Genomic DNA, 25,681 nt, shown 5'->3' on the forward strand with positions numbered 1-25,681 from the left:
GTGCTGCATGAACAAAATTCCTTTGACAAATTCGACCAGCTGGGAAACAGAGAGGAAATCAGCAATGCCTTTCTCTCTCTTTAGCAGCTCCATGTGTCCAGACTGACTAATAGACCAGAGATGGTTTCTCTAATTATGTGGGTTCTCTCATTATGTAGGTAGGTGTGTTGGTCATAGGCACATATAAGTAAAAAAAGGATATTTTCCTAAAAATTAGAAAACCTGATGGACATATCTGAAGAAATTCAAAAGGAGGACATGTCCTCTTGAGAGGACGTATGGTAATCCTACAAAAAGAGGGCAGATTTTATGCCACAAAATTCACAGGGGACTTTTTGAAACGTTTTCCTTTTTCTGTTTCTTCTCTGGATCCATCTCATGACACCCCCCCCCCCCCCCCCCCCCCCCAGTTCCCAGGTCCTTCTACCACTCCCTTGCAGAGCGTTGTTTGGGTGAGCCCTGTTTCAGAGGAGCAGGGACCTGCATTTCTACAAGCTGCCCCTGTGCCTTCTCCCAGCTGCTGCCTCCTGTGAGCAGTTCAATTAAACATTCTGGAGGCCAGTGACTTGGGTCTGATAGCACCAGGCTGCCTGGGAGTACAGTCTGACAGCTCCTCTGATGATAAAAGCACCTTTTGGAAGATGAGATATGAGCAGTGGGTTGGATGTGTGCTCTGGCTCTGTGACAGGTCAACTCCACTAGCTTCAGTTTCTTGCCTGACCTACTTCTAAAGTCCTCTGTCTCCGTCCATCTCATCTTCTCTCTTTGTACCTCTTTCTGTTTTTAGCTTGCATGATATTTTCGCTTGGGTTGCAACTCTCATTATTTAACTTTTGATTAATGGTGTACTCTCCCTCTCCTGGGCCAGAAATAGAGTACAGACAAAAAGGCTCAGTGTACTGCAGAGCCTGAGAGAAAGGCAGGTTTCCTTTTAACCCTATGCATGCTGACAGCAACCTAAAAGAAAAAAAAAAAAAGAGGTCATGCCCCTCTTTATAATTCTTAATCTGAGTCCTTAAAGGAGGAAGAAAGGTGAAGGGACTGATTGGCATCCTTTAATGAGGAAGCAAAATACATTGGGCCCAATCTTCAAAGGGGTTATGTTTCTAACTTTGAGATATAATGCTCATAAATTGACCTTTCAAACATTTAATAGGGCTGAGTGTCTAACTTTATAATCAAAATTTCACTAAACTCCTAAACAATGGTCTCAGCTGGCCATCTTGTGAGACAGCATCGTCCCCGGCCATCTTGTGAGACAGCATCACCCCCGCTCTTCCCTCCCCAACCCCCTTCCTTGAAATTACCTTTTTCTTTTGTTTTGTTGTTTTTCAAAAGAAGGTGGTGGCAGCAACTCCCATAGGCTGCCCTGCCACCAAGTCCAGTCCCTCTCTACTGCGAGCAGCCCGTCTCTGAGGAAACAGGAAATTACATCAGAGAGGCAGGCCACCCAGAGCCGGGACCGGCAGCAGGGCAGGCTATGGTAGTCACCTCCGCCGCCATCTTTTGAAAAACAAGAAAAGAATAAAAAAGGTAATTTGGGGAAAAGGGGTTGGGAGGGGAGGGTGGAGGCAGCAGCTCATTTGCTGCCTCAGGTGGCAGACTGTCTTGAGTCGCCCCTGCTCCTAAATTTAGCAGCATAAAAACTGGATTGCAATGGGGGCAGATTTAGAGTGGGTAAAAAAAAAAAAAAAGAGCACTCCCATCTCCCCATCCTCCAGGGCCCTATTAGTTGGGAGAACCGCATCTGGGGCCTTTTCCCTGCCCAAAAGAATTTATTAAGCAGTCTCTGCAAGGATCTCATATCCCGCTGCCTAAGGTACAGAGGTATTGCTTGCAAGAAGTACAGCCATTTGGGGAAAAGTACCATATTGAACAGTGAGATACGGCCCACCAGCGATATCGGCAGCCCCTCTCACCTTCCCAATGTTTCCTCAGTGCTGTCTAGCAAATATGTTATGTTAGCTCTACATAGCTGTTTGGGGTCCTTGGTAAGCCGGATCTCCAGGTATGTAAATGCAGTCCCTGCTCTTTTAAATGGACAGTGCAAATTTTCCCATTGTTTCTCCTTCAAATGAAGCGTCATAACCTCAGATTTATCAAGGTTGAGGCGGAAACCAGAATAGTCCCCAAACTCAGCAAAAATGTCCAACAGGGACGGCAAAGACACCTGGGGATTCTGTCTCACAGTTAGGAGATCATCTGCAAAGGCAGAAATCTTAAAGGATGTATTCTGTATCTGCACCCCTTTCACCTCCTCAGTTCCCTGGATTTCTCTAAGGGGATCTAACACCAGCACGAAAAGAAGAGGGGAAAGGCGACACCCTTGTCGAGTACCCCTGGCTATCCTGAAAGTTTCAGAAGATTGTCCATTCACCCACACCTCAGCAGTAGGTTCTTGGTATAGGGTCTCTAGTGCTTGCAGGAAAAACCCCTCCAGCCCATAGGCCCACATAGTTGCGAACATAAAATCCCAGTTGACACGGTCGAATGCCTTTTCGGCATCAAAACTGACTATTAAGGCAGAAGTAGACGAGTCTTGTAAACTTTCCAATGCCCCCAAGATTTGTCTCATGTTTCGAGCTACTGATCTTTCCCGTACAAAGCCCACCTGGGATTCCTCTATTATCCCTGGCAGTATCCATGCCAGTCTGTTTGCCAGAATTTTTGCAAACAATTTCATTTCAAAGGGAAGTAGGGATATAGGTCTATATGAGCTCGCTTGAAGAGGGTCTCGACCTGGTTTTAACAGCACCACTATCTGTGCTTTCCGCAGAGAGTCTGGCAATGTTCCCATCTCTACAAACCTATTAAACACCACCGTCAGGCAGGGCACAATATCAGAGCTGAGTAGTTTGTAAAACTCAGAGGAGAGACCATCCACTCCTGGAGATTTATGTAATGGGCTGGCACGTATACCCCAGCTCACCTCATCTTCAGAAATTACCCCATTAAGGATAACTTTTGTGCCTCTGTAATCTTAGGAAGTTGTTGTCCCGCCAAGTACCACTCGGCCTGAAGCCCCTGGTTCTCTGGAGGAGAATATAGGTTCTCACAGAACTGCCGGAAAACCTCATTCACTTCCTCCGAAGTATGATGAGTACCTCCCCGTGCATCCCGGATTTGTGACACGTACAGGGCGCCCCTCACCTGTTTCACCAGTCATGCCAACAACTTCCCTTGCTTGTTAGCATATTTGTATAACTGATAGCGATAATAGTAATTTGATTTTTTTGCTTTAGCGTGTAGTAGCTGATTCAAAGATGTCTGGCCCTCCAACAACCTAGATTTATTGAGGCTCGTTGGGCTTATTCCAAATCGCTGGCATGCCTGCCCCACTAGCTTCCCCATCCGGGTTATCTCCGCCTCTCTGGCTCTTTTCTTATGGGAGTAGTACGAGATGATGGCTCCCCTCAATACCGCTTTGGCCGCTTCCCAAAATAATATTGGGTCTCTCTGGTAGCTATCCTCATTGAACTCTGTATATTCTTTCCATTGGGATTGCATATAAGGGGCAAACTGAGGATCATAGTAAAGTTCTCTAGGAAATCTCCAGCGGGCTCTCAGATTTCCATCCCCCCCCCCCCCCCCACATGAGAAGGCAATCCATACTAAAGCATGGTCCGACACCTGGGTTGGCCCTATCTCCGCCTGTTGTAAATAGGGTACCCTACTCACTGAAACCAAGATGTAATCAATATGCGATAGTGTATCATGCGCTCTGGATAAATTAGTATAATCTCTCTCTCCCGGGACAGTCGCCATGTGTCAACTAGATCTAGTAAGGAACACAACCTTGGGATTCCCTTGGTAAATTCACGGGCCCCACTCTTGAGGTACCTGTACTGTCCAATAACGGGTCATATACTGAATTAAAGTCACCCCTTATGGGCAGCTGGTCAAAGGAATGCACGTCTCACTAAGGTCTGATAAAACCTCCTGTTGTATTGGTTCGGTGCATACACATTATAAGTACATAAGTAATGCCATACTGGGAAAAGACCAAGGGTCCATCGAGCCCAGCATCCTGTCCACGACAGCGGCCAATCCAGGCCAAGGGCACCTGGCAAGCTTCCCAAACGTACAAACATTCTATACATGTTATTCCTGGAATTTTGGATTTTTCCAAGTCCATTTAGTAGCGGTTTATGGACTTGTCCTTTAGGAAACCATCCAACCCCTTTTTAAACTCTGCTAAGCTAACCGCCTTCACCACTTTCTCCGGCAATGAATTCCAGAGTTTAATTACACGTTGGGTGAAGAAAAATTTTCTCCGATTTGTTTTAAATTTAAATTAATTTGCAAAAAGGGCTGGTTGTTCACATGGGCCTCTAACAAAACTTATCTTCCCATCAAATCCGCAATTATCAGCTTCTTAGTAATATGGAGATCCTTACGGAACAAAATGATAACTCCTACCTTTCTACTGGGCAACGGGCTCTCCACATAATCACCCACCCACCATCTACATAGCTTCTTATGCTCTATTGCTGTTAAGTGTGTCTCTTGTAACATTGCAATGTGTACTTTTTGTCTATTTAACGTCTGTAAAATCTTACTCCTTTTAATTGGGGAAGAAATACCTCCCCCCCCCCCCCCCCCCCCCGTTCCAGGACATAAGTTTAACCATATCCTACCAGAAAGAGCCAAAGTACGCTGTTTAGTATGTTATAAGGAGAAAGGCGTCCCAGCCTACACCTCTCTCTTCTATCCACTTCCTCCACAACCACTCCCAATGGTCCTCCCCCCTTCTCCATGTAACCTGTTGCCGACCAGACCCTCCCCCCTCCCCTCCCCCCTGAACAATGTCCCTTCTCCCCCCAAACCCCTGAAATTCCAAAAAGGAACCCATCACATGTTGGTGCCCCATTCCCCTCTTTGTCATAAACCCAGCTACCCATTAGGGAGTATCATAACATTAACCTCTGTCAGTGTTTTTACCCCCCCCCCCCCCTTTATTAAGGTCAGCCCTTCAGTCGGGACCATCCATCAAATATCCGCTTAAAACATGCGCTCACATTCTATCAGCCATTCCCGCAATCATACTTATCATTCTCCCGGTCCCAGTTCCTGATCAATTACTAGATCAGGAGTGAGTCCTTAAACTTTGTGCCTTTTCCTCCATGTCTCTGTTGTCATCAAGTTGCAGACTCCTGTGGCAAGCTTTGGAGAAAAACTTTGGCTGCAGCCACCTCATCGAAGAATTGCTCCTTGCCCTCATGTTGAACCTTCAATTTCGCTGGCTAGATCAGCGCAAACTTGATTTTTCTCTCGTAGAGGGCCGCATACACGGGCGCAAACTCCTTTTGCGTCGCGGCCACACATGCAGAATAGTCCTGAAAACAAAGTATTCTTTGGCCTTCATGTCTTAGTTCTCCTCCGGCCCGCACGCCTGTAAAATGGCCTGTTTATGGCCATAGTGAAGAATCTTCAGTATCACTGCCCATGGGCGCGCCCTGCCTTGCCTCCGCAGCCCCAGACGATGTGCTGTATCTGCAGAGGGCCCTGCAGATTGTTCAGCTTCAGGGCGGTCGGTAGCCAGGATTCTAAAAAACTCCCCAGCTCCGAGTCCTTAATCTGTTCGGAAAGGCCAATCAAGCGTAGATTATTACGTCGCAACCTATTCTCTAGGTCATCCAATTTGTTTTCCAGCTCCTCCACTCTCTTCTGCAGAGCCCTCGCAGGTTGGTCTGCCGCTGCCGTCCAATCTTCCAAATCACTGACCCTCTGCTGTATATGGTCTAGATCGAGGTGGAACCCATTCAGACATTCATGGGCGGATTCTGCCCGGTCAAACAGCGCCTGCAATTTTTTTATCAAGGGCCACCTCCACAGCCGCCGTTACTTCTGCGGTGATTTCGGATGTCCACGCCGAGCAGACACTCAAGGTCGGTGATTGCTGCCCAGGCGCCATTTTAGGATCCGCGGCCTTGCCCTTCTCTTTTCCTGAGTGCTTTCGCCACCATTTTGCTTTCCGCAACTGACTGGCCAAACCCCGCTCGTTTAAGTGTTAGTGTGGCGAAATGAGGGTTCGTTGACACCCTTTGAGATTGATGAGCGTTAGATAAAGGGGGGGATGGCAGGAGCTCTAGTCAGACGCAACTTTACTCCTGCATTGCACCACGTGATCTTGGTGCAACTGTTCCTTTTAAGTGCACTTTCTCTTGGGACTTAAAAGGAGCAGGGTGGCTGCATGAAGAGAGATAGTGGAGGTAAAAGGGGGTGGTAGGAAGTTTGTATGGATGGGCTCCCTTAATAGTCTGGAGTAGATTAATGATGGGGTAATGAAAGGGATGACTGAGTTGACTTATGCTTCCAGAGCATAAAATAAGATCCTGGAATGTCAGAGATCTTAACCACCCAATGAAATGACAAAAAGTTCAAAGAAATTAAGAGGCTTCAACTAGATATTGTCAATGCTGCAGGAAACAAATGAAAGGCCAAAGATGAACAGCTATTGAAATAACAGGAGTATATACAAGGATTTTGAAATGATTGAGGGGGAGGGGAAATGGGGTGGCAATCTTGATTGTGGAAATTTGTAAAGATGCAAATGGGAGATCTATCGGTCTGAAGAGGGTTTTGAAGGATAAAGATACAACATTAGAGTGTGTCTATACCTCCGTTTCACAGCAGAACAGTTTCTTCATCGATAACATCAGGAGTTGGTCAGTTTCGGCAGGGAAGAAATAATCTTATGAAGGGAATGTGACTTGACCTTGGATCCAAATCCGGACAGATTCAGGGATGGATCTAGTAGGCACAGGCAACCTTTAAAAAAAACATATGCCCCCTCATTCTATAACCTTAACACTTAAATGTGCCATTTACATACTAAAATTAGTGTTATTCACGGCAAAGAATCTTTTTAAAAATGTAAGATATTAGAGAGACCCATTGTTGTGTTCAGGCCTTTGGCTTACCTGAAATCACAGGAGAGGCGCATGGGCAGGGAACAGGAGGGACCAATATTTACAAGCATATCCTAAAATACTGTACATTACATGCTACAGAGCTGCTTTTAAGTGCATGCAAGTGTTAGGCAGGCCCCTGCCCCCTCTCAGGTCTACATCCCTTTGCAGTTACACACAAACCTGTATTAACCCCTTTACCCTCCCAAGAGTCACCGGCTCAATGTTGTGTGCATGTGATTTTACTTTCCTGTCGGTATAACATGGGGTTCTTTCCAGTCTTTTAACTTGTTTTATTACTTATGTAAACCACTTGGATTTGTGCTCAATAAGAGCGGTATAACAAATGGTAATAAACAATATGGATTTTGCGCACTTACTTCCTGTTTTACTAAGACCTGCTAGCGGCTGCCGTGAGGCAATGCCGACACAGCCCACTCAAAGTGAATGGGATGTCGGCATTAGTGCGCTGCTTAGTAAACAGGGGTGTTAATTTGTAGAATACCCTGTAAGTGCAGTTAGACATGTAACTGCAAATTAATGCCATAAATTATAGGTAATTGGTTAACACCAATTAGCAGCCAAGTTATGCACATAATTGACCCTTTTCTATAACTTATACATTAAGCATTTAAACTGTGTGCACAAGTTTATAGACGGGGATTTGGGCATAGCTTTTTGCTGCCTTCCAGGGGAAGGTGCTTTATATATTTTGAGCTTAAAGATTGGGGATAGAATATATGAGTAGGTTGGGAAAAGAAGGGAGTTGGGGACTTAAGGTATAAAATATACTGTTGGTATTTTGTCTGTACATTGTTCCTTTGTTAGGAGTGTTTAATGGTGCTAATAAAAAAAATTAGGATATAAATATATGATATATAGAACACTGCACAGTGGGAATGGAAACAAAAGCATAGAAGGCAGCTGTACCCAAATGAACATCTGCCAAGATAAGAAAATCACAAACTAAAGAACCTGACCTAAGAGCAAACTATGAAGCAGCAGTTAATGGCCGTAGTTGGTCTCCGGTAGTGTCTGTCTGAAATTATATAGGTGCAGAAAAACAAAATCTCTCAACCATTCCCTATTCAAGATTTTAAATGCAAACCAAATTTCTCCTGTTTTCCACTTCTTTGGAATTCTGCCCTGTACCATTTAAAGCAGGCTTGTCCAACCTACAGCCTGCGGGACAGAACCCTGCCTGCCAAGTGCCTTTTCTTAGCCTGCAGAAGCTCAGCAATTTTGAGGTGTGTGGGGAGGGGGGAGACACACAGATTCATACCACCTGCTTCCCCACCACGTCTTGTCCAGCTGTGATTTTGAGCCATGTGGCACCAGAATTTCAGGCTGGTTTGGCACTGCGTGGCTCAAGCTTATGGATAGTTGAGCCATAGCAGGGATCCTGCGGTAAGAATCTACAGCTGAAGACAGGGGAGACTGGGTAAAGGCAGGGGGGAGAGGGAGAGAGAGATTGGTTGAGTGAAGGCTGAGGGTGCATGAGAAAAAGACTGGGTGAGGCTGGGGAGAGAGTGTGACGTGAGAGAATATATGTGAGTGTGTGCACACGCACACACTTGCCTTGGCCCTCTTAATCTTATAAAATATTAAATGTAGCCCCTTACAAAAAAAAAACAAAATCCGGTTACATAAGCCTGGTAAGGTTAGAAAAGGACACTGCAAAGAAAAACTGCCATCTGAAGCACAAATATGTTGCTTCTGTTGAAAAAATAATGTCATTTATTTATTTAATGGTGTGAACTAACTGCTACTACAAAACTTCATTTTCCACTTCAGATTTTATCTTCTCAGTGCAGTAACAAAGCATTAAAATAAAAATAAGCTGGAAGTCCCAGAAAAACAATTTAAAGGCATCAATTTTCCAAACATGTCCTCCTATGAAACATTTTTAACTGATTTGCACCACACTGTGCATCCATGTAGCAACACACACAATTTTTTTTTATTTAACCATTTTTAAACTACAGTGTTAGAAATACAAAAAAAAACCAAGAAATAGTTCTGCTTTAGCATCAGCTTACCCAACAGCATCCAAAGGGTCCTGCTACAGAGAGTTAACAGAACAAAAGGAGAAAGAGCAGTGTTTCCTTAAAACTGCTAAAATCACTTTGGAATAATCCGATTTCTTCTCAGATGAGAATTACAGCAGTACATACCCAGTGTGTCAAATGCTAGACTACAAATCCCAGAATGCAATAGGAAAAGGCATAATGATCTAGCTTTGGCGTAGCCTTTTGACTGTTGCGTCCACAATAATGTTATTACTGATATAATGCTAAATTCACAGGTTGCAACTATGTATTTCTGACTGCCCCACAAACCACAGACACCACGCCTACCTACGGTTAACTGTATAATTATCCCTCAGTTTATAATTCTCTTTAGAAGGCTCAGAAGCCTGCCATGAAAAAGCCTGCTGTCCATGACTGTCGATAACTAGTGGCACCCCATTTTGTAATGCTGCTGTTGGAGGCTTCTCTTGCATCCTCGCTCCTTGAAGGTACGATCCGCAATGAGAATCAGAAAACAGGAGACCCAGAATCACACCTTTCCCCATTTCCTTCCTGCAAATGACTTTTTAAGGAAGGGGTCGCAGAAGGACAGAAGGCACATTTTATTTCAGTGGAAGCAGAAATGCGTGTCAGGCACATGGAAATCAAGCCACTGTGTAGTATAATGAAGAATCATCCAAGAGCTTCAAGGAGAATTAAACATCCTCGGTCCTTGAAAAGAGAAAGAAATAGATTTTTACAACGTGGACAAAAGCTGCAAGGTGACTGGATGAGGGGACTGCTTTATGATGTGATAGCTATACTATTACTTGCCTGTTGTCACATAGGATTGACATCACAGTGAACACAAATGACCCCTCATAGCAGCAGTAGAGCTTGCTAAGCCAACAGAACAGAAATTCTAGTGCTCAACATTAACACCCTCCCAATCCAATGCCAGTGCAAGAATATTAGGTGCCCTCAGCGAACCTTCAGCTTTGCAGCCTCCTCTCCCCTTCCAAATTAATTTACAGAGATTTTAATAATTAACCTCAAAATTCATGATCATTCAATACAACCTCTTCCAGAATAAGCCTGTGAAGACACATAAATGGACATCATACTTTTAAATATTAAACTTTGTTTCTTACAGATGAACACAATGAAAGCAATTTACCTGTAAACAGGCTGTTGACAACTGCCCGCCTTGGGAAGAAGTGCATGCTGATGGTTGAGTTTGTTGGCTGTCCTTAACTTCAGCTGCTCTGTGCCACCGTCTAGTCTACCTTATGTTTAAATCCGTACTGTTCTCACCCCTGCTCTGGGCAACACTTCTTGCATGTTGAAGTAACAGCTTTCAGTACTGCAAACATCCAAGTGGAGAATCGAGTATCTTCTGTTGAAGATGCCTCCCAGGCGGTGAGCATGGAATTATCCAATATGGAGGTGCAGCTGCGGGACCACACAGACACACTGGACGATTTGGAGACAGGTCCAGAAGAGAACATTTGTGCTTTTAAGGCCTTCTGGAGCATCTGCCTGAGAAGAAATTGTTGGCTTTGCTGGACCAGTGGCCAACAAAAGAGCTTCCTCTGCCAGATGGGATTTGTTTTGAGCAAGCGCATCAGGTAGCCCAACTGAGGGAGGATCGACAGTGGCCACTGGTGATTCTGGCAAAAGTTCTTATCTTCACAAAATGGAACGTTTAAGGAGCTACAGATTAAAGAGGGATTCTTTGCCAAGATAGCATGTTGATTTAATGAAAAAATGACCAGATGAATGTTACATGACATGATTTAATAGATATTAGATTTTTCAATTTCAGCTGCCCTATTATATATTGGAGTTAACATAGAGGGTTGGGTGTGGGGCTCCCTGCATTCCTTTGTGGTCTTCTTTTCTCCATGCAAGTATGTGGCAAAGGAATTTGTGGGTTCACGGGGAGGAGTTGATATTGGAGGACTTGTTTTTTTTTTTTTTTTTTGGGGGGGGGGGCAGAGACTAAGGTGGGGTGGTTTTTGTTTTATCAGGGACACTGGGGAGACGCTGTTATCAGGACATAAGGATGTTGAAAGTATGGTATGGACATCCAAACAATATGATTAGCTGGTATGAGGGAAGTCATCTAACTTCTAGAGGAGCCGGGGTGAAGGATGGGCACCTCGGCTCTGCTTCATGGATTTCTTGTTGTGCAGTATATTGTATTTTGAGAGCCGGTGGCTCACATAAGGCGTTAAGCGAGCACCCCTTAGCGAACCCCTTGATAGATATTATCGATATTGTGACTTACTGAAAGCATTTTGGGATGTGTTTGTTTTCTCAATTTATTGTGAAGTGCTTACTGGAAGTCGCAAATTGTATTGTATTAATTGTTTCTTTGCTCTGGTATTGGTATTAGTATAGTGGGTAAAATGCTGTGTTATGATTATTTGGGTTTTACTTTTACTGTTGGGGGGGGGGGGGTATCATGTTTTAATGACTTCTGTACATCACTGGGGTATTCCTATTCATTTTTCGAAAAGGCAAAATACTCAGACATTTTTTTTTTTAACAGAATCTGCAAATTTGCATAATTTAATGGACTGTCCGTTGGCTATACCAAAATGTATCCCAAATGTAATTCGTGGGAGAAGAAATGATTTGAGTTTTACAAATTGCATCTCATTTGCTAAGGTCATGCAAGAAAACTTGATTCCAGTAAAAACTACTTTATTGGATAAGATCTGTACATCATCTTTAGAAATTTTGAGCTCTTCTATTAGTGACTCAGGGGTCCTTTTACAAATCGTTGGTAAATCCAATCTGCCATTTCTGGCACACCGTAAAATGTTTTTTTTTATTTTATAGCACGATGCTAACCCAGCACTGCTGGGTTATCGCCGGTTTACCGCGGGAGCCCTTACCACCACCTCAATGGGTGGTGGTAAGTGCTCCCGCACCCACATGGCCACATGGTAAGAGTAATCTTATTGCATGGTCATTTTCTTTAGGGTTTTTTTTTTACCCACTGCAGTAGAAAGGGCCCTGGCGAGTGGGAAAAATGGCCCCTGCCACTACTGCCTTTTTCCCCACAGCTTAGTAAAAGGACCCCTCAATGTTTTTAGATACACTTGGATGTATTCTTGTTTATTGCCCCCCCAAGTAAATGGACAAGATCTGTTACTAAATATACTGTATCTCATCAAAATACTTTATTAGTGGGAATATTAATTTACATTTTGAGGATAGACAAGATAATAATTGAAATGATTTCTTGGAGTCTTTAGGTGGCCTAATATTCAATGTTCACAAAATAAGGGTCACTTGTCAAACTTAAACTCCAAAGTTTCTTTTTGCAATCTTAATTTTAAATTTAAGACCAATCATTTTTTATTGGATTTTACTATTTTATGGCAGGATAATGGTTCTAAAAAGGTTAAGAATAAGGTTTTGCTGAAAAAGAGAAGAATTGATCCAATTTTGTTTTGGGAAAAATTGAGCAAATTTGTGCAATTCAGGATCATTACAAGAATTTTTTTTTCAAATTGGAACACTTCTGTTAATACTATATTGGATGAAATAGCACCTATCAGAGTTAAAACTAAAATTTTTAGGAAGTCTGAAAAGTGATTTGATTCTGAATTATTAGTTATGAAGCAAGAATGTAGAAAGAGAGAAATAAGTTGAGAGTCTCATTGTCCTGAAGCTAAGCAACACTGGAGATCAATATCGTTATATAAATCTACCCTAACTAAAAAGAGAAAAGAATTTTATTCTAAATTGGTGAATGAATCTACTATGAATGCGCACAAGCTGTTCAATTTAGCTGATATAATCTGACATGTATTGATTTGATGTCAGAAAAAAAAAAACTTATGCCATCTGCAAATGATTTAGCTATGTTTTTTAGGGATAAGGTTGCAAATATAAGGTCTCAGTTACAATTGAAAAGTTAATGGGCTGTGTCAGGATTAGCGCACTGGCAGCCGCTAGTGCGGCTTTGTAAACAGGGGGGTAAGTGTGTAAAATCTCACTCCTGTCCTACTTTTGTTATGAAGGATATCTCTCCGTTTTTACTTGATAAATTTACAGAATGGTTTAATGATAGTTTAGCTAGTGGTCTTACTACAATTCTTAAGACTCCTAGGGGCAATTTACAGTCTTGTCAGTAATTATCAACCTGTTGCCTCCATTACAAATTATTTATAAGAATGTTAGGGGCCCTTTTACTAAGCTGCGTAAGTGTCTACACGTGCCAAAATGGAGTAACTGCCTGGCTACCATGTGGCTCTTGCGGTAATTTCATTTTTGGAGTGTGTTTGATATGTGCAGCCAAAATATAATTTTTTATTTTCGGACGCACGTATTGGACGCACGCCAAGTAGCATTTGACAGCGTAGTCATTACCACTCAGTTACTGCTAGGTCAATGGCTGGCGGTAAGGTCACAGACCCAAAATGGACACATGGCAATTTTGATTTTGCCGCATGTCCATTTTCGGCAAAAATTTTAAAAGGCCTTTTTACAGGCGTGCTGAAAAATGGATCAGCGCGCGCCCAAAAACCGTGCCTATACTACAGCAAGCCATTTTTGAGCGCACCTTAGTAAAAGGACCCCTTAGAGAGATATGTGTGAAATTACTGGATGACTATATAGATAATCATAATATTCTACATATTTATTAGTCTGGAATTAGAAAAAAAAACATAGCACTGAAGCGGTGATAAGGGCCTTGATTGCACATGGAAAATCTTTATTGAGGAGAGGACAGAACGCTATTATTATTCAGTTTGATCTTTCATCGGCATTTGATTTGGTCGATCATGATCTTTTATCATCTAGACTGAGCAAATTGGGTATGTGAGGATCTGTATTATCATGGTTTAAAGGTTTCCTATCCATGCAAAGCTATATGGTGAAAAAAGGCATAATTGTTTATCTACGAGTTGGATGCTTGGTTGCAGGGTTCCCCAGGGGTCAGCACTGTCTCCATCTTTGTTTAATATTCTACTTCAGCCTTTGGGTCATGCAATTGCTCTGTTATTACCGATTTCTAGTAACTGGTCTTCCACCTTGGATAGTCTGACTGGTTGTGTTGGACTAATCGATCGTTGGATCACTAATAATCATTTGAAATCAAAATTGAGAGAAAACAAAATTTTTATGGTTAGGACCCCTGAAACCAAATTTCCTCCCAAGTTTTCTGATTGGTGTGGATTCTTTTGTTTTTGAGAAATCTTTGCGAAATCTGGGAGCTGAAGTTGACAGTTTAATGACCTTTTCATGCCATGTTAAACAGTTAGTTCAGAAATATTTTTATACTATGCAGACGTTGAGAGCAATATGCAAATTTTTTGGTTTTGTTGAATTTAGATTGTTGGTTCAGTGTTGGCTTTATGCAGAGTGGATTACTGCAATATTGTATTTGTGGGTTGTTTAAAAATTCAACTGCTGCAGAGTACTGCAGCGCGTTTCATATTTTCAGTTTCCAGGTTTCAGTCAGCTGCTCCGCTTTTGGAGAAGTTACATTGGCTTCCAGTTGAGGCTAGGGCCCAGTTTAAGCTCTGCATCTGATATTAAGGGGCCCTTTTACTAAGCCACGCGCCCAACGTGCTTCAATTTTGAGCTACCGCATGGCCCTTGCATTAATTTCATTTTTGACGTGCATCTGCTAGGTAATCAGGCGGTAATCATCATTCTACGCGCGTAGACTATTACCCCCTAGTTACCATGCGAGACCTTACCACTAGGTCAATGGCTGGTGGTAAGGTCTCAGACCCAAAATGGATGCACAGCAATTTTCATTTTGCCACACTTCCATTTTCGGCAAAAATTTAAAGAGGAATTTTTTTACAGTTGCGCTGAAAAATGTATCTGCGCACACCAAAAACATGCATCTACACTACTGCAGGCCATTTTTTAGCATGCTTTAGTAAAAGGGCCCCTAGATGGGTTAGCGCCTTTTTATCTTGTTGACTGGGCTACAGTACTTTATTTTACATCCTCATATGATATGCGCAATTTGATGCTGTTACATTTTCCATCCATAAGACATCTTAAATATAAATCTATATTTAATTCTTCCTTGCACTATCAAGCTGCCGCACTGTGGAACTCGTTACCTTTGGAAATTCGTATTAATTCTAATTATTTGGCATTTCGCAAAACTTTAAAAACTTGGTTGTTTGAGAAGTGTTTTTGAGTCAACCGATTTATTTTTGTTAGGTTATAATATCTTCCTGAACAGTTGTGGTCCAGTATTTATTTTTGTGTAATCTGCATCAAACTGTTCACGTTTGCGGACTAGAAGCAATGTATAGTATAGTACTGTATACAGCGCTGCGTATGTCTAGTAGCACTATAGAAATGATAAGTAGTATAATAACTTGTATCCAAGCTAAACCAAAACAGTGGAACCATATATGTTTATCCACTCCTACCCTAGCTGAGATAATATTTAACCATCTCTCTGACCTTTCTCATGTGTACCTTTCGTTAGTCACCTTATTTTCTAACTCCTCTTACTCTTACCTACCTATATGTTAACCATCTCTCTGACCTCATGTGCAACTTTCTTTAGTCACCTTACTTTCTAACTCTTCTTACTCTCTTACCTATCTATATATTCCATCTTTGCTTAAACCCTTCACTATCAATTAAAATGTTCTATTACATATTGTGTTGACATTGTAAGTAGTATACTATGCCATACTTTGTATTATTTGAATATTTTTATTGCTGTAATTGCCTATTGCTCATGTTTGATTTATTCTTACTGCACATCGCCTTGAGTGAATTCCTTCAAAAAGGCGGTAAATAAATCTTAATAAATAAATATAGACTCAATGGATCATGCGCATCAATTAAATTCTAAAAATGGGAAGGAAGACCTCAGAGACTCATGGCTGTGCAACTTTCAATCCAATTGTACTCCAGATTTCATCATTCCTGCTAACGTACTGAAACTCAATCATTGATCAAAAACCTCCCAATTTAAATTCATGCAAAACTTCTTGAGGCTTGAACTCAATATTTTTAAACACTTTCATGTGAAAATGTTTTGTAAGAAACGTTTTTAAGCAGGAAAGAAGCAGCACTTATCATAAGGATACAGACACCCACAGTGCTTGGGGGACTGGGGGTTACTGAACTCGAGACATCTCACAGTGGCTTGTGGTATGACTGGTATTGTGGTACACAGAATGCGCTTTAGCTCTTTCCTGAATACCTGTGGGGGAAAAATGCCTCGCATATTAAAAACATCTCACCTGCTACCAACAAATAAGGCTGTGGTAGTGGTGGATATAAAGACATCATCGCTTTTCACCTAAAGTGTCTCCCTATTTGGCTATTTGTTATAACCCTTCCTTTTTTCCATTACAGGACAGTAGAATATTTAGCCACTGGGACAGAACAGGTATCAGATACATAATTCATATGTAGTCACAGCTGAAGGCAAAATGAAGTCCTCTGAAGGAGTTTTCTCTTTCGAACTCAGATGTCTTTGCATATATTCAATTACGACATTAAGTAATGAGCTTGCCTTGGGAGGACAAGTGTGAGGACATGCAAGAGCTTAATTCGGCTTACACTCTAGGCTCTCAAATGAAGGTCCTGTTGTCATTTCATCACAGGCACCTTCAGGATACCACAATTCAGCTGGACTATGCAAGACTTTCATCAGTTTGGAGTGGAGATTTTTCTACTATGCTTTCTCCAGAGTACTTTAAAGTTTATGTTTTGGGCATCTGGAGTCTTACCGAGAACGCTCACAGCTGGGAATTGCAATATAAATTTGAACTGCGTCTTTATGTGTCACCTAGAAGGGAGCATCGAGTGGGTACTGCGGCTACTAGTGCTCGCCCGAAGTGTCACTCTACAGAAGCCACCTTGGGGCATATGTTCTGGCTGTGCCTGGCAATCTCCAAATTCTGGCAAGTGGTCATTTCATCACTGTGGATTGTGGTTTTCAACTAAATCCTTTACTTCTGTTTGACCACTATAGTTTGTCAGCTCCTACACCAAAGGCGATGAAAAGTTTCTTGCGCAGATCCATGCTAATGGCAAAAAAAAAAAAAAATCACTGGTTTGTTTGCTTTCCTCTCAGATACCAATGCTGCAGGACTGGTGCTCTCATATATCGCTCTTTTAAAGATGGAATGGCTTGCAGTAAAAGATATTGCATCTCAGCAAGGAATTATGTTTCAACGAGTCTGGAGCACATTTTGGATACACTTTCACCCAAGGCTTGCAGCCACCTTTTGAACATTTAATTAAGTCTGTCTCCCTTCTTATTTTGGATAGAGGGAGGGTTCTACCTGAGGGGAGGGGTATTAATGGAAGAAATTATGTATTTTGTGTATGCTTTTGTTGGTCTTTATTTTTAATAAAAATGATTTTAAACATAAAAATACCTCAACATTGCCATGTTTCACCTATTAAAGGCTGCTTCAGGGGCAGCAACTAGAGGGAAGATTAAAAAGCACACTTCCCCTTAGTAAAAGCAAGGATGTTGGCAACAGCCATGGTAGTCCTTCCCAGAGAACTACTCAGAACCTAACAACGTGCTCCAAGCCAACATGCATATCACAGTGATCAAAGGTGGGAAGGAGTGCCATGGCCATTGCCAGCATCCTTGCTTTTACTAAGTGGAAGTGCTAACAACCCCCGCACCTGAAGCAGCCTTCCATTGGTGAAATGTGGCCATGTTGGGCTACTCTCTTCTTTCACCACTACTGACTGTGAATCCCACTTGCCTCTTTTTGTGTTGATGCTGAAAACACCAGTCAACTTCCTCTTCAACCTTATATTCCCTTATTTTCGACAACACTGGACACATGGTGAAGCATCACACTCTGGATTTTTAACATAACCTATCTGTTTCTATGAGACAAATGTGGGAAGGGAAGGGAGTTGGATGGGTTCCAGTAACAACCTGTGTGAGCTGCAGGTCACATGACCAGTGGTTGGGTGTCTCCCATCACAGAAGGCACGGACTCCAGACTCCCTCTGTAGATAGGAATGCGGTGTCCAGCTTCCTTCCTATGAAACAGCAAGAGAAGAGACGTAGGCTGATGAAGCTCAGGACAGAACAGAGATGGAAATTCTATAAAAGGTAGGGAGGGGCAGCCAGAAATTTTTTTTCCCCATTTTGAAACAATTGTCATTAACAGTACACATTATTTATTTTAAAAATGTATAGTCCACCTAAAACTAGGTGGTTTCCAATAAAACATTCATAATCCATTACACATTAAGGCACATTATGTGCGCATAGGGCTGGATTCTATAAATTGCATTCAAAATGGGTGCCAGAAAAGACCGACGCTAAGCGAGATTCTATAAAGGACATGTGCCTTTTATAGAATTGCGCTTAGCACTGATTGCCACACCCATCTTTTAAGCGTCAGACCCACACCTGCTAGTGCCCAAGCTGGGCACACTGACCTAGTATTCTGTAACTTCGTGCGCAACGTTTTGGAATTTCCCTGACCATGCCCATGCCCCTCCCGTGACCACACCTCCTTTTGAGTTGCACACAATAAACCCTAATTGTACCAAATATCAATTGATTGTTAGTGGCCAATTATTCCTCATTAATAGCTCATTAGCCAATTAAGTTACGTGCACATCTCAGGATTGCGCCATATGCGGAATCCGGGGTAGGGGGAATAATGCACACTCTTTCCCTATAATGTGTGCATATGCAATTAGCGCCCTCTCTTTAAGAAAAGTGCACACAATGTGGGGAATTCAGTAAATGGTACCCAAAGTTAGGAACTGGAATGATCTGTGCTAAGCTTATATTCTACGAAGGATGCTCTGCACAAAATGATTTTACAGAATACCGGCTTAGCCTGCATCATGCGCCCAACTTTTGAGCGCAAACATTTATGCCTGCCAAAAGCTGGTGTAAATGCTAACCAATGGCAGTTGCGTGCGGAAATGTATAACATCATGCCTAATTTCTTGGAACGCACCTGATCCACCCATGCCCATACCTCTTTGGAGTTGTGTGCCATAAAATTTAAGCGCGCAATACGAAAAAAATGATTGATGCTGTTGGGTATGTTGATGGAATGTTCAGTTTGTATACTGATCCATGTTGTATGAATAATTTAAGCTGATTTGTACTATATATATCATCAATAAATAAATAAAACAGTTTAAACATAAAATTTAAGCGCGCATGTTACAGAACAGGGTGGATCTATGTATAACTCCTACTGACCGTCAATTAATGCAAATTATTAACTGCTCATTACATAATTAGTTTATGAGTGGATCTGTGATCCACACCCAAATTTGCATTCTTAGCTTTGGGTGACCTATACAGAATCTGGAGGGGTGACCTATACAGAATCTGAAGGTATGTGCACACATATAGAATACTGTAAAGTTCTGTATAAGTAGCGTGTTGCTAGAAGACATGCCTATGTCTCACCTATATGTATGTCCCCTTGCAACTATATGCTATACCACTTCTGAATACCCTTATAGAAGAGTGCTTAGGTTGCTTGTGTGCTAAGTGGTACTTTTCCTGTGTTTACATGCTCAAGTGGCACATCAGTGCAGGCGTGCGGTTATAGAATTGCCCTAAAACTGTGCAACTAGCTAATTAGATAAAATGGTACAGATTTTGGTGGCTAACGAGAGCACATCTGAAGGGTTCATGATGTAGCCGAGTTTGGCTGAATTGGGTTATGACCTGGTTTAGTGGTCAATTTTGGTATAGTAAAATGTTTATCCCCCCACGTGCAGGCTCAATAACAGTGTGGTTGAATGGTTCATAAAGCACCTGACTGGCCAACGAAAGCTGGACTGAAGGATGTTTTAGCTTTAATGAGCAGTGGACAAGGATGAACATGAAAGACAGTGGCCTGGGGAGAGCACACAAAGGGCTCTTGATGCTCTTCCCTTTATTCACCCACCCCAGAAGTCATACTCACAGGGCCATTTTCTTCTCATTCTGGCTGCTCCTGTGCCTCTTAATGAAGATGCCGATGATGATGGTGACCACCAGCAAAGCCAAAGCAGGAACAGCAATGGCCATCACCAAGTGAGGGGTACTCATCGAGAAGAGTGACAGTGACCCTAAGTAAGGAAAGAAATGGTTGTTACCTGCAGGACTAAAGAGTGATTGGTTAGTGGGTCATCACTGACCACCCCATCTTTTCTACAAAATGCAGTGCTATGCAGACCTAAAAGCTATTTAACAGCCCGACTGGTCCACTCAAATACCAGCATACGTGACGTCAATTTGCAACATTCTTTGTCTACCTGGGTTCCTTGCCTGGGGGACTAGAAGTGGGGCTTAGGCAGGTTTAGGGAAGTTTTTGAAGAAATTTACACTACAAACAGGGCAATAGAGCCAATAATGGGTTATCAGCACCAGCTCTTAGCCTGAAATGAAAAGTACTTTAGGCAGGTAATATCTGTACCATTCGTCCAGTGTATAACATAAAAGGGCAGCTGCCTGGAGCACAAGACCTGGTCAGTGCAGAAACAGGGCTAACTTTAGACCAAAATGGCAATCCAGGAAAAAAAGCAAAATGGGTTCTCAAGAAAAGGTACAAGCGTGCTTTATTAATGACCCGACACGGGCTGTGTTTTGGCATAAAACAACACTTGCCTCAGGGGTCGGTTCAACAGGACAGCACAACTAATAATAATCAGAAGGTGATCAATCTGCTCTCAGAGTGGTAATCCATTAACTTGATGTGGTCTAACCCGTCATGACGTTGTGCCAAAAGAAAAACGGTAATCCATTAACTTGATGCGGTCCAAACAGTCATAAAATTGCACCAAAAAACGGTTTGGACCGCATCAGGTTAATGGATTACCGTTTTTCGCAAGGTTCCACACTAGGAGTTACGGACAAAGAAAGGGATCTGGGTGTCGTCATTGATAATACACTGAAACCTTCTGCTCAGTGTGCTGCTGCGGCTAGGAAAGCGAATAGAATGTTGGGTATTAATAGGAAAGGTATGGAAAACAGGTGTGAGGATGTTATAATGCCGTTGTATCGCTCCATGGTGCGACCGCACCTTGAGTATTGTGTTCAATTCTGGTCGCCGCATCTGCAGCGAAGGGCGACTAAAATGATAGCGGGGATGGGACGACTTCCCTATGAAGAAAGACTAAGGAGGCTAGGGCTTTTCAGCTTGGAAAAAAGAGACAGCTGAGAGGAGACATGATAGAGATATATAAAATAATGAGTGGCGTGGAACAGGTGGATGTGAAGCATCTGTTCACGCTTTCCAAAAATACTAGGACTAGGGGGCATGTGATGAAACTACAGTGTAGTAAATTTAAAACAAATCGGAGAAAATGTTTCTTCACCCAACGCATAATTAAACTCTGGAATTCGTTGCCAGAGAACGTGGTGAAGGCGGTTAGCTTGGCAGAGTTTAAAAAGGGGTTAGACGGTTTCCTAAAGGACTAGTCCATAAACCACTACTAAACGGACTTGGAAAAATCCAAAATTCCAGGAATAACATGTATAGAATGTTTGTACGTTTGGAAAGCTTGCCAGGTGCCCTTGGCCTGGATTGGTCGCTGTTGGGGATAGGATGCTGGGCTCAATGGACCCTTGGTCTTTTCCCAGTGTGGCATTACTTATGTAGGCGTTGTTTTACGCCAACACGACCCGTGTCATGTCATTAAGCACACTTGTACCTTTTCTTGAGAGCCCACTGTGCTATTTTTCCTGGATTGCTTTGTTGTGTACTTTGACCCTCTCTGCTGTATGCTGTTTAGGCCAGCATGACCACACTGAATCCTATAGCTAGACTGTAGTGACTGGATACACAGGCCTAGAAACTGACCCTGCAGACTTTCCTCTGTCCTCCCTCAATCCCACCAGTCCTTTCTCCTCTCACCCTCCGTGGCCCTCTCCCCCATATCCTCTCATCTCTCCCTTCCCCACCCAACATCACAGTTCCCAGTTCTCTTGCTTCCTGCCCCATTCCCCCTACCCAGCCAACAGGAAAGTTATTTCCAATTGCCTCTTGAATGTGAATCAAAGCATGAAACTGACTTGTAACAAGAAGGCATGTATGGACTTCTAATTTGTTGAAAGACTACAGAAACTGCAACTACATGTCCATAAATGCTCTGTCTCAGACTCTGGAGTTACACAGTCGTTTTTCCAACCCAACCATTTCTTGCTGGTCATTCACTCTTAATACAGACACAGAAGAGAGAAAACATGGATTCTAGCAAAGCATGTGAATCCAAAAATGTAAAGGGACTTACCATAGACGGTTTGTGCCTCGCTGCTGATCACTGTGAGATGCACCGACTTACTCTTCACCAGACTGAACACAACAGGGTTCCTCGCTTGGCAGGTGTACGTACCTGACTGCTCCTTCAACACCTTGACCAACTTCAGGGTGTCTGTGACCTTAATCCAGTCCTCTCCCTGCAGAGAGGCATTAGTTGAAGGTTAGAACCGGTATGGAAAGGAGCAGCCCACCTGGACAGATGGGTGCTAATCTCCATGAACTGAGAGGCATCAGCCCAAAGACCCAATGGCAAGTGCTGCGTAACAGAGCAAAAATGAAAGTAGGGGAAGACCACTACAATTCCAACTCAAAGGTAAAAAGCAATTTTGTTAGTCGGACTTGATGCAGATCTGCGTTTCAGTGTCCTCTGTAATGCAAATACCAACAGAGAAGTGCTGTGTAATGTCATGTGGAAAAGCCAGATTCCATTCCAGACCTGGCTTTTCCTACTTGGACAGCTACAGCTGGTGATATGGCAGAGGCAGTGTTCATGACTCCTGGGGATGAGGGGCGGAAGGTAGTCTCAACAGTGCTCAGTGTTGATATCTACTGGCTAGAACTATGTGGATTGGATTTCACAGGGAACCGTGGTCTCTGGTTCCCAGCCAAGAACTGTCACAGTGGCGCCGGGGAGGGGGGATACAGGAGGAAGGGAATTGCCTCTGGTAGTTATGAATGAAGACTTGTGGTGCCATACTTAGTTTAACTTAAAGTCCAAAGAAGAAAGAGAAAAGTGTCAGACCACAAATACCATTAACACAAAAAAGAAAAAGAAAGAGTCGGGGGGAGTGGAGGAGGTTTTCTTTTTTATTTGGAGACTGACTACCAGTTTCCTCCTCCTCCCTTTGGTCTCCAGCTTTACCACAACCAGAGATGAGATCCTAGTCCTTTTCAAGCTTTAGATGAAATTCCAGATTCCTGGCTCTGAAGGATCTCTGGGGTGTCGCTATACTATCTCTCTGCATGCATGCCGGCTCCGAGAGGACTCACTATGCGGACTCTCTGCATAGATTCCCCCTCTGAAGAGCTCTGGGATGTCACTATGCTGTCTCTCTGCATAGGTTCCCCCTCTGAAGGGCTCTGGGGTGTCACAATGCTGTCTCTCTGCACAGGTTCCCCCTCTGAAGGGCTCTGGGGTGTCACAATGCTGTCTCTCTGTATGGATGACATTGGCATTCATTAAGGATATCACAATATTGGGGTTATTTTAGAAGCAGCTTTTACACATGTAGATTCGGCTCCATAGCCAAAGAGAGATTTTAGAAAACTGCTATTTTACACATGGCGATTCACACCACATACAGATTTTAAGGAGGTGTGATTCGGTGTGAAAAGATCACGGTTTGTGTGTATTTCCCATTTTACAAGAGGAATGCACAGGTAGACCAAAACATATCCACAGTGGCCTTTACCCCTAAAAACATGACTGTAGATAAGGATCAAGTGGCCCATCCAGTCTGTCCATCCTCAGAAACCACTACCTTTCCTAAGGGATCTCACATGCCTGTCCAATGCTTTCTTAAACTGAACGTGAGAGTGTATTTAGGGATACGGTTACCGGTTTTTGTAGGGAGGTGGGGGGAGAGATTGTGGGCGAGAGGCAGTTCCATGATGTATGACCACCTAAACTTCCGGAAATCACTAAAAACCAACCTGTTTAAAAAGGCATACCCTACCGATCCAACTTATATTTCAACAGTTTTTATTGATGACAACTCCAAAAGTACAAATCCACCTTAACATAGCAGCCTCAAAACAGTTGTACAGAGCTCAGTGGAACAACACTTCAAACATGCAACATTACGTACAGCCATCAAATTTTGTAATATAACACTTATCCCTCCCTCCCCCCAAACCATATTCTGTATTTAACATTTATGTATTAACTATTATTATGGATGAAAACGCATTACTAGCATTTCTTTATTAAACAATAAAAATCTGATAACAGATAATTCTATCTTAACCCATAAACTTCTATATTAAACTCCAATAATTGTGTCTCGTGTTTTGCTCTGTGTATTATTACCTCATTTAAGTCCCAACAATGTTTACAGATGAGACTTCTGAATATTTTTCTTCAAAAGAAACTTCTCCAAGCTATTATTGCATGTAACTCTTCAATTTACATAGAATCTTACCTTTTCCAAAACTATATCCCCTTCCCCCCTCCCTCCCCTCTATCCTCTTAAACCAACTTTTTACTTCATGGCATCCCTCTACCTCTCCCCTCAGTATAATTATCAGAGTGTAGGTTAACGTGTCCGGACTCCCCTGGCACTTTACACCATTTTCTGAGGCGGACTACTCTAACTATGCATACTCCACTAACCACTCCCACTCCTAAAATATTTAGCCTCTCTCTCCTTCCTTCTCATGGCTTGGTCAGATTATTGAGCACTGCACTTCGTGCTTTATGAGAAATATTTTGCAAGTATCTGTTCCAAATTGAAATGAATGCTTTTCTTTTCTTTGGGGTGCCTCGTGCTGCTCTAGCCTCCTATAACATCAACTCATGAAATTTATTCCTCCAAAGCCAGATGGTGGGTGGTCCCTCTTGCATCCAATGTCTCAATATACATTTTTTCCCCACTGCGTATGCCTTGCCCAGTAGGAGATCCGTGCTCTTATCTGAAAGTTCGTAGGCCCCCCTTTTATTTAATACCACCCCTCTCCAAGAGGGAATTAACCTGTAACCTACGAGAGTCTCCAAATAATTATGGAGCCTTTTCCAAAAGATTTTCACTTTGTCACAACTCCAAAATGCGTGCAAAAATGTGTTTCTCCCTCGTCTGCATTTTACACACTGAGCCTCCGGTGCCCAACCGGCTCTTGCTGCTTGTGTTTGTGCTATGTATCCCCTGTGTATTATCCTGTACTGACTTCTCCTGCAGCTCCGCCCCGCCCACTTGTCTGGGGATATCTTTATCAATTTTGCAAAATTTACCCCTTTCAGTTCATACCCCAGATCTTTGCTCCATGCCTCTGTTAGTGCTCTATAGTTTCGGGGCTGGCAGAGCGACAGCAGAGCCCAATGCAAACTGGATATAGACACCTGGCCATGTGCGTCCCCTTTTAAGAAGTCTCGAAGTTTTTGTCCCAATTTTGAGCCCAAAGCCTCTGGGTCTAAGCTATGCCAATAATGATGTAATTGTCTATATGTATAGTAATCTGTGTTGGTTAAAGACAGCCTCTGCTGCAGGTCTGGAAATGTGTATAATCTTCCCTCTTCGTTTGCTATATGTTCAATTAGGGTGATTCCCATGTCTGACCATCTCTTGAATCCATGTCTGACCATCTCTTGAATATCCGAGCTTCCAATCCAGGTGGAAAACCTCCATTTCCCCGGAGTGGAAGCTGATCGCTAACGTTTGGGTGTTGATTCCAAGCTGTCATAAGAAAGCGCCAGATCTGTCTTAAGGGTTGTAATAATATACTTTTCTTACACATTGGTGGTAGCTCTTTGGTTTGGGCCTGCAACAAAAAATTTATGCGC

The 25,681-nt window shown here is 42.7% G+C and overlaps 1 protein-coding gene across 1 annotated transcript in view; it reads right to left on the minus strand.

Moving 5' to 3' along the window:
- Positions 1 to 8,617: 8,617 nt before the first annotated feature.
- The window catches only part of LOC115476735 (basal cell adhesion molecule-like), a 55,085-nt gene continuing 38,021 nt past the window's right edge, over positions 8,618 to 25,681 (minus strand). The window contains exons 5-8 of the mRNA XM_030213292.1: positions 22,157 to 22,322; positions 19,849 to 19,993; positions 17,835 to 17,941; positions 8,618 to 9,652 (exon numbers count right to left, since the gene is read on the minus strand). Of these exons, the coding sequence (XP_030069152.1) occupies positions 17,851 to 17,941; positions 19,849 to 19,993; positions 22,157 to 22,322 (402 nt within the window). The 3' untranslated portion in view covers positions 8,618 to 9,652; positions 17,835 to 17,850. The remainder of the gene's footprint in view (positions 9,653 to 17,834; positions 17,942 to 19,848; positions 19,994 to 22,156; positions 22,323 to 25,681) is intronic.

Source organism: Microcaecilia unicolor, chromosome 8, assembly GCF_901765095.1.
Source record: "Microcaecilia unicolor chromosome 8, aMicUni1.1, whole genome shotgun sequence".
In the NCBI taxonomy this organism is placed as follows: domain Eukaryota; kingdom Metazoa; phylum Chordata; class Amphibia; order Gymnophiona; family Siphonopidae; genus Microcaecilia; species Microcaecilia unicolor.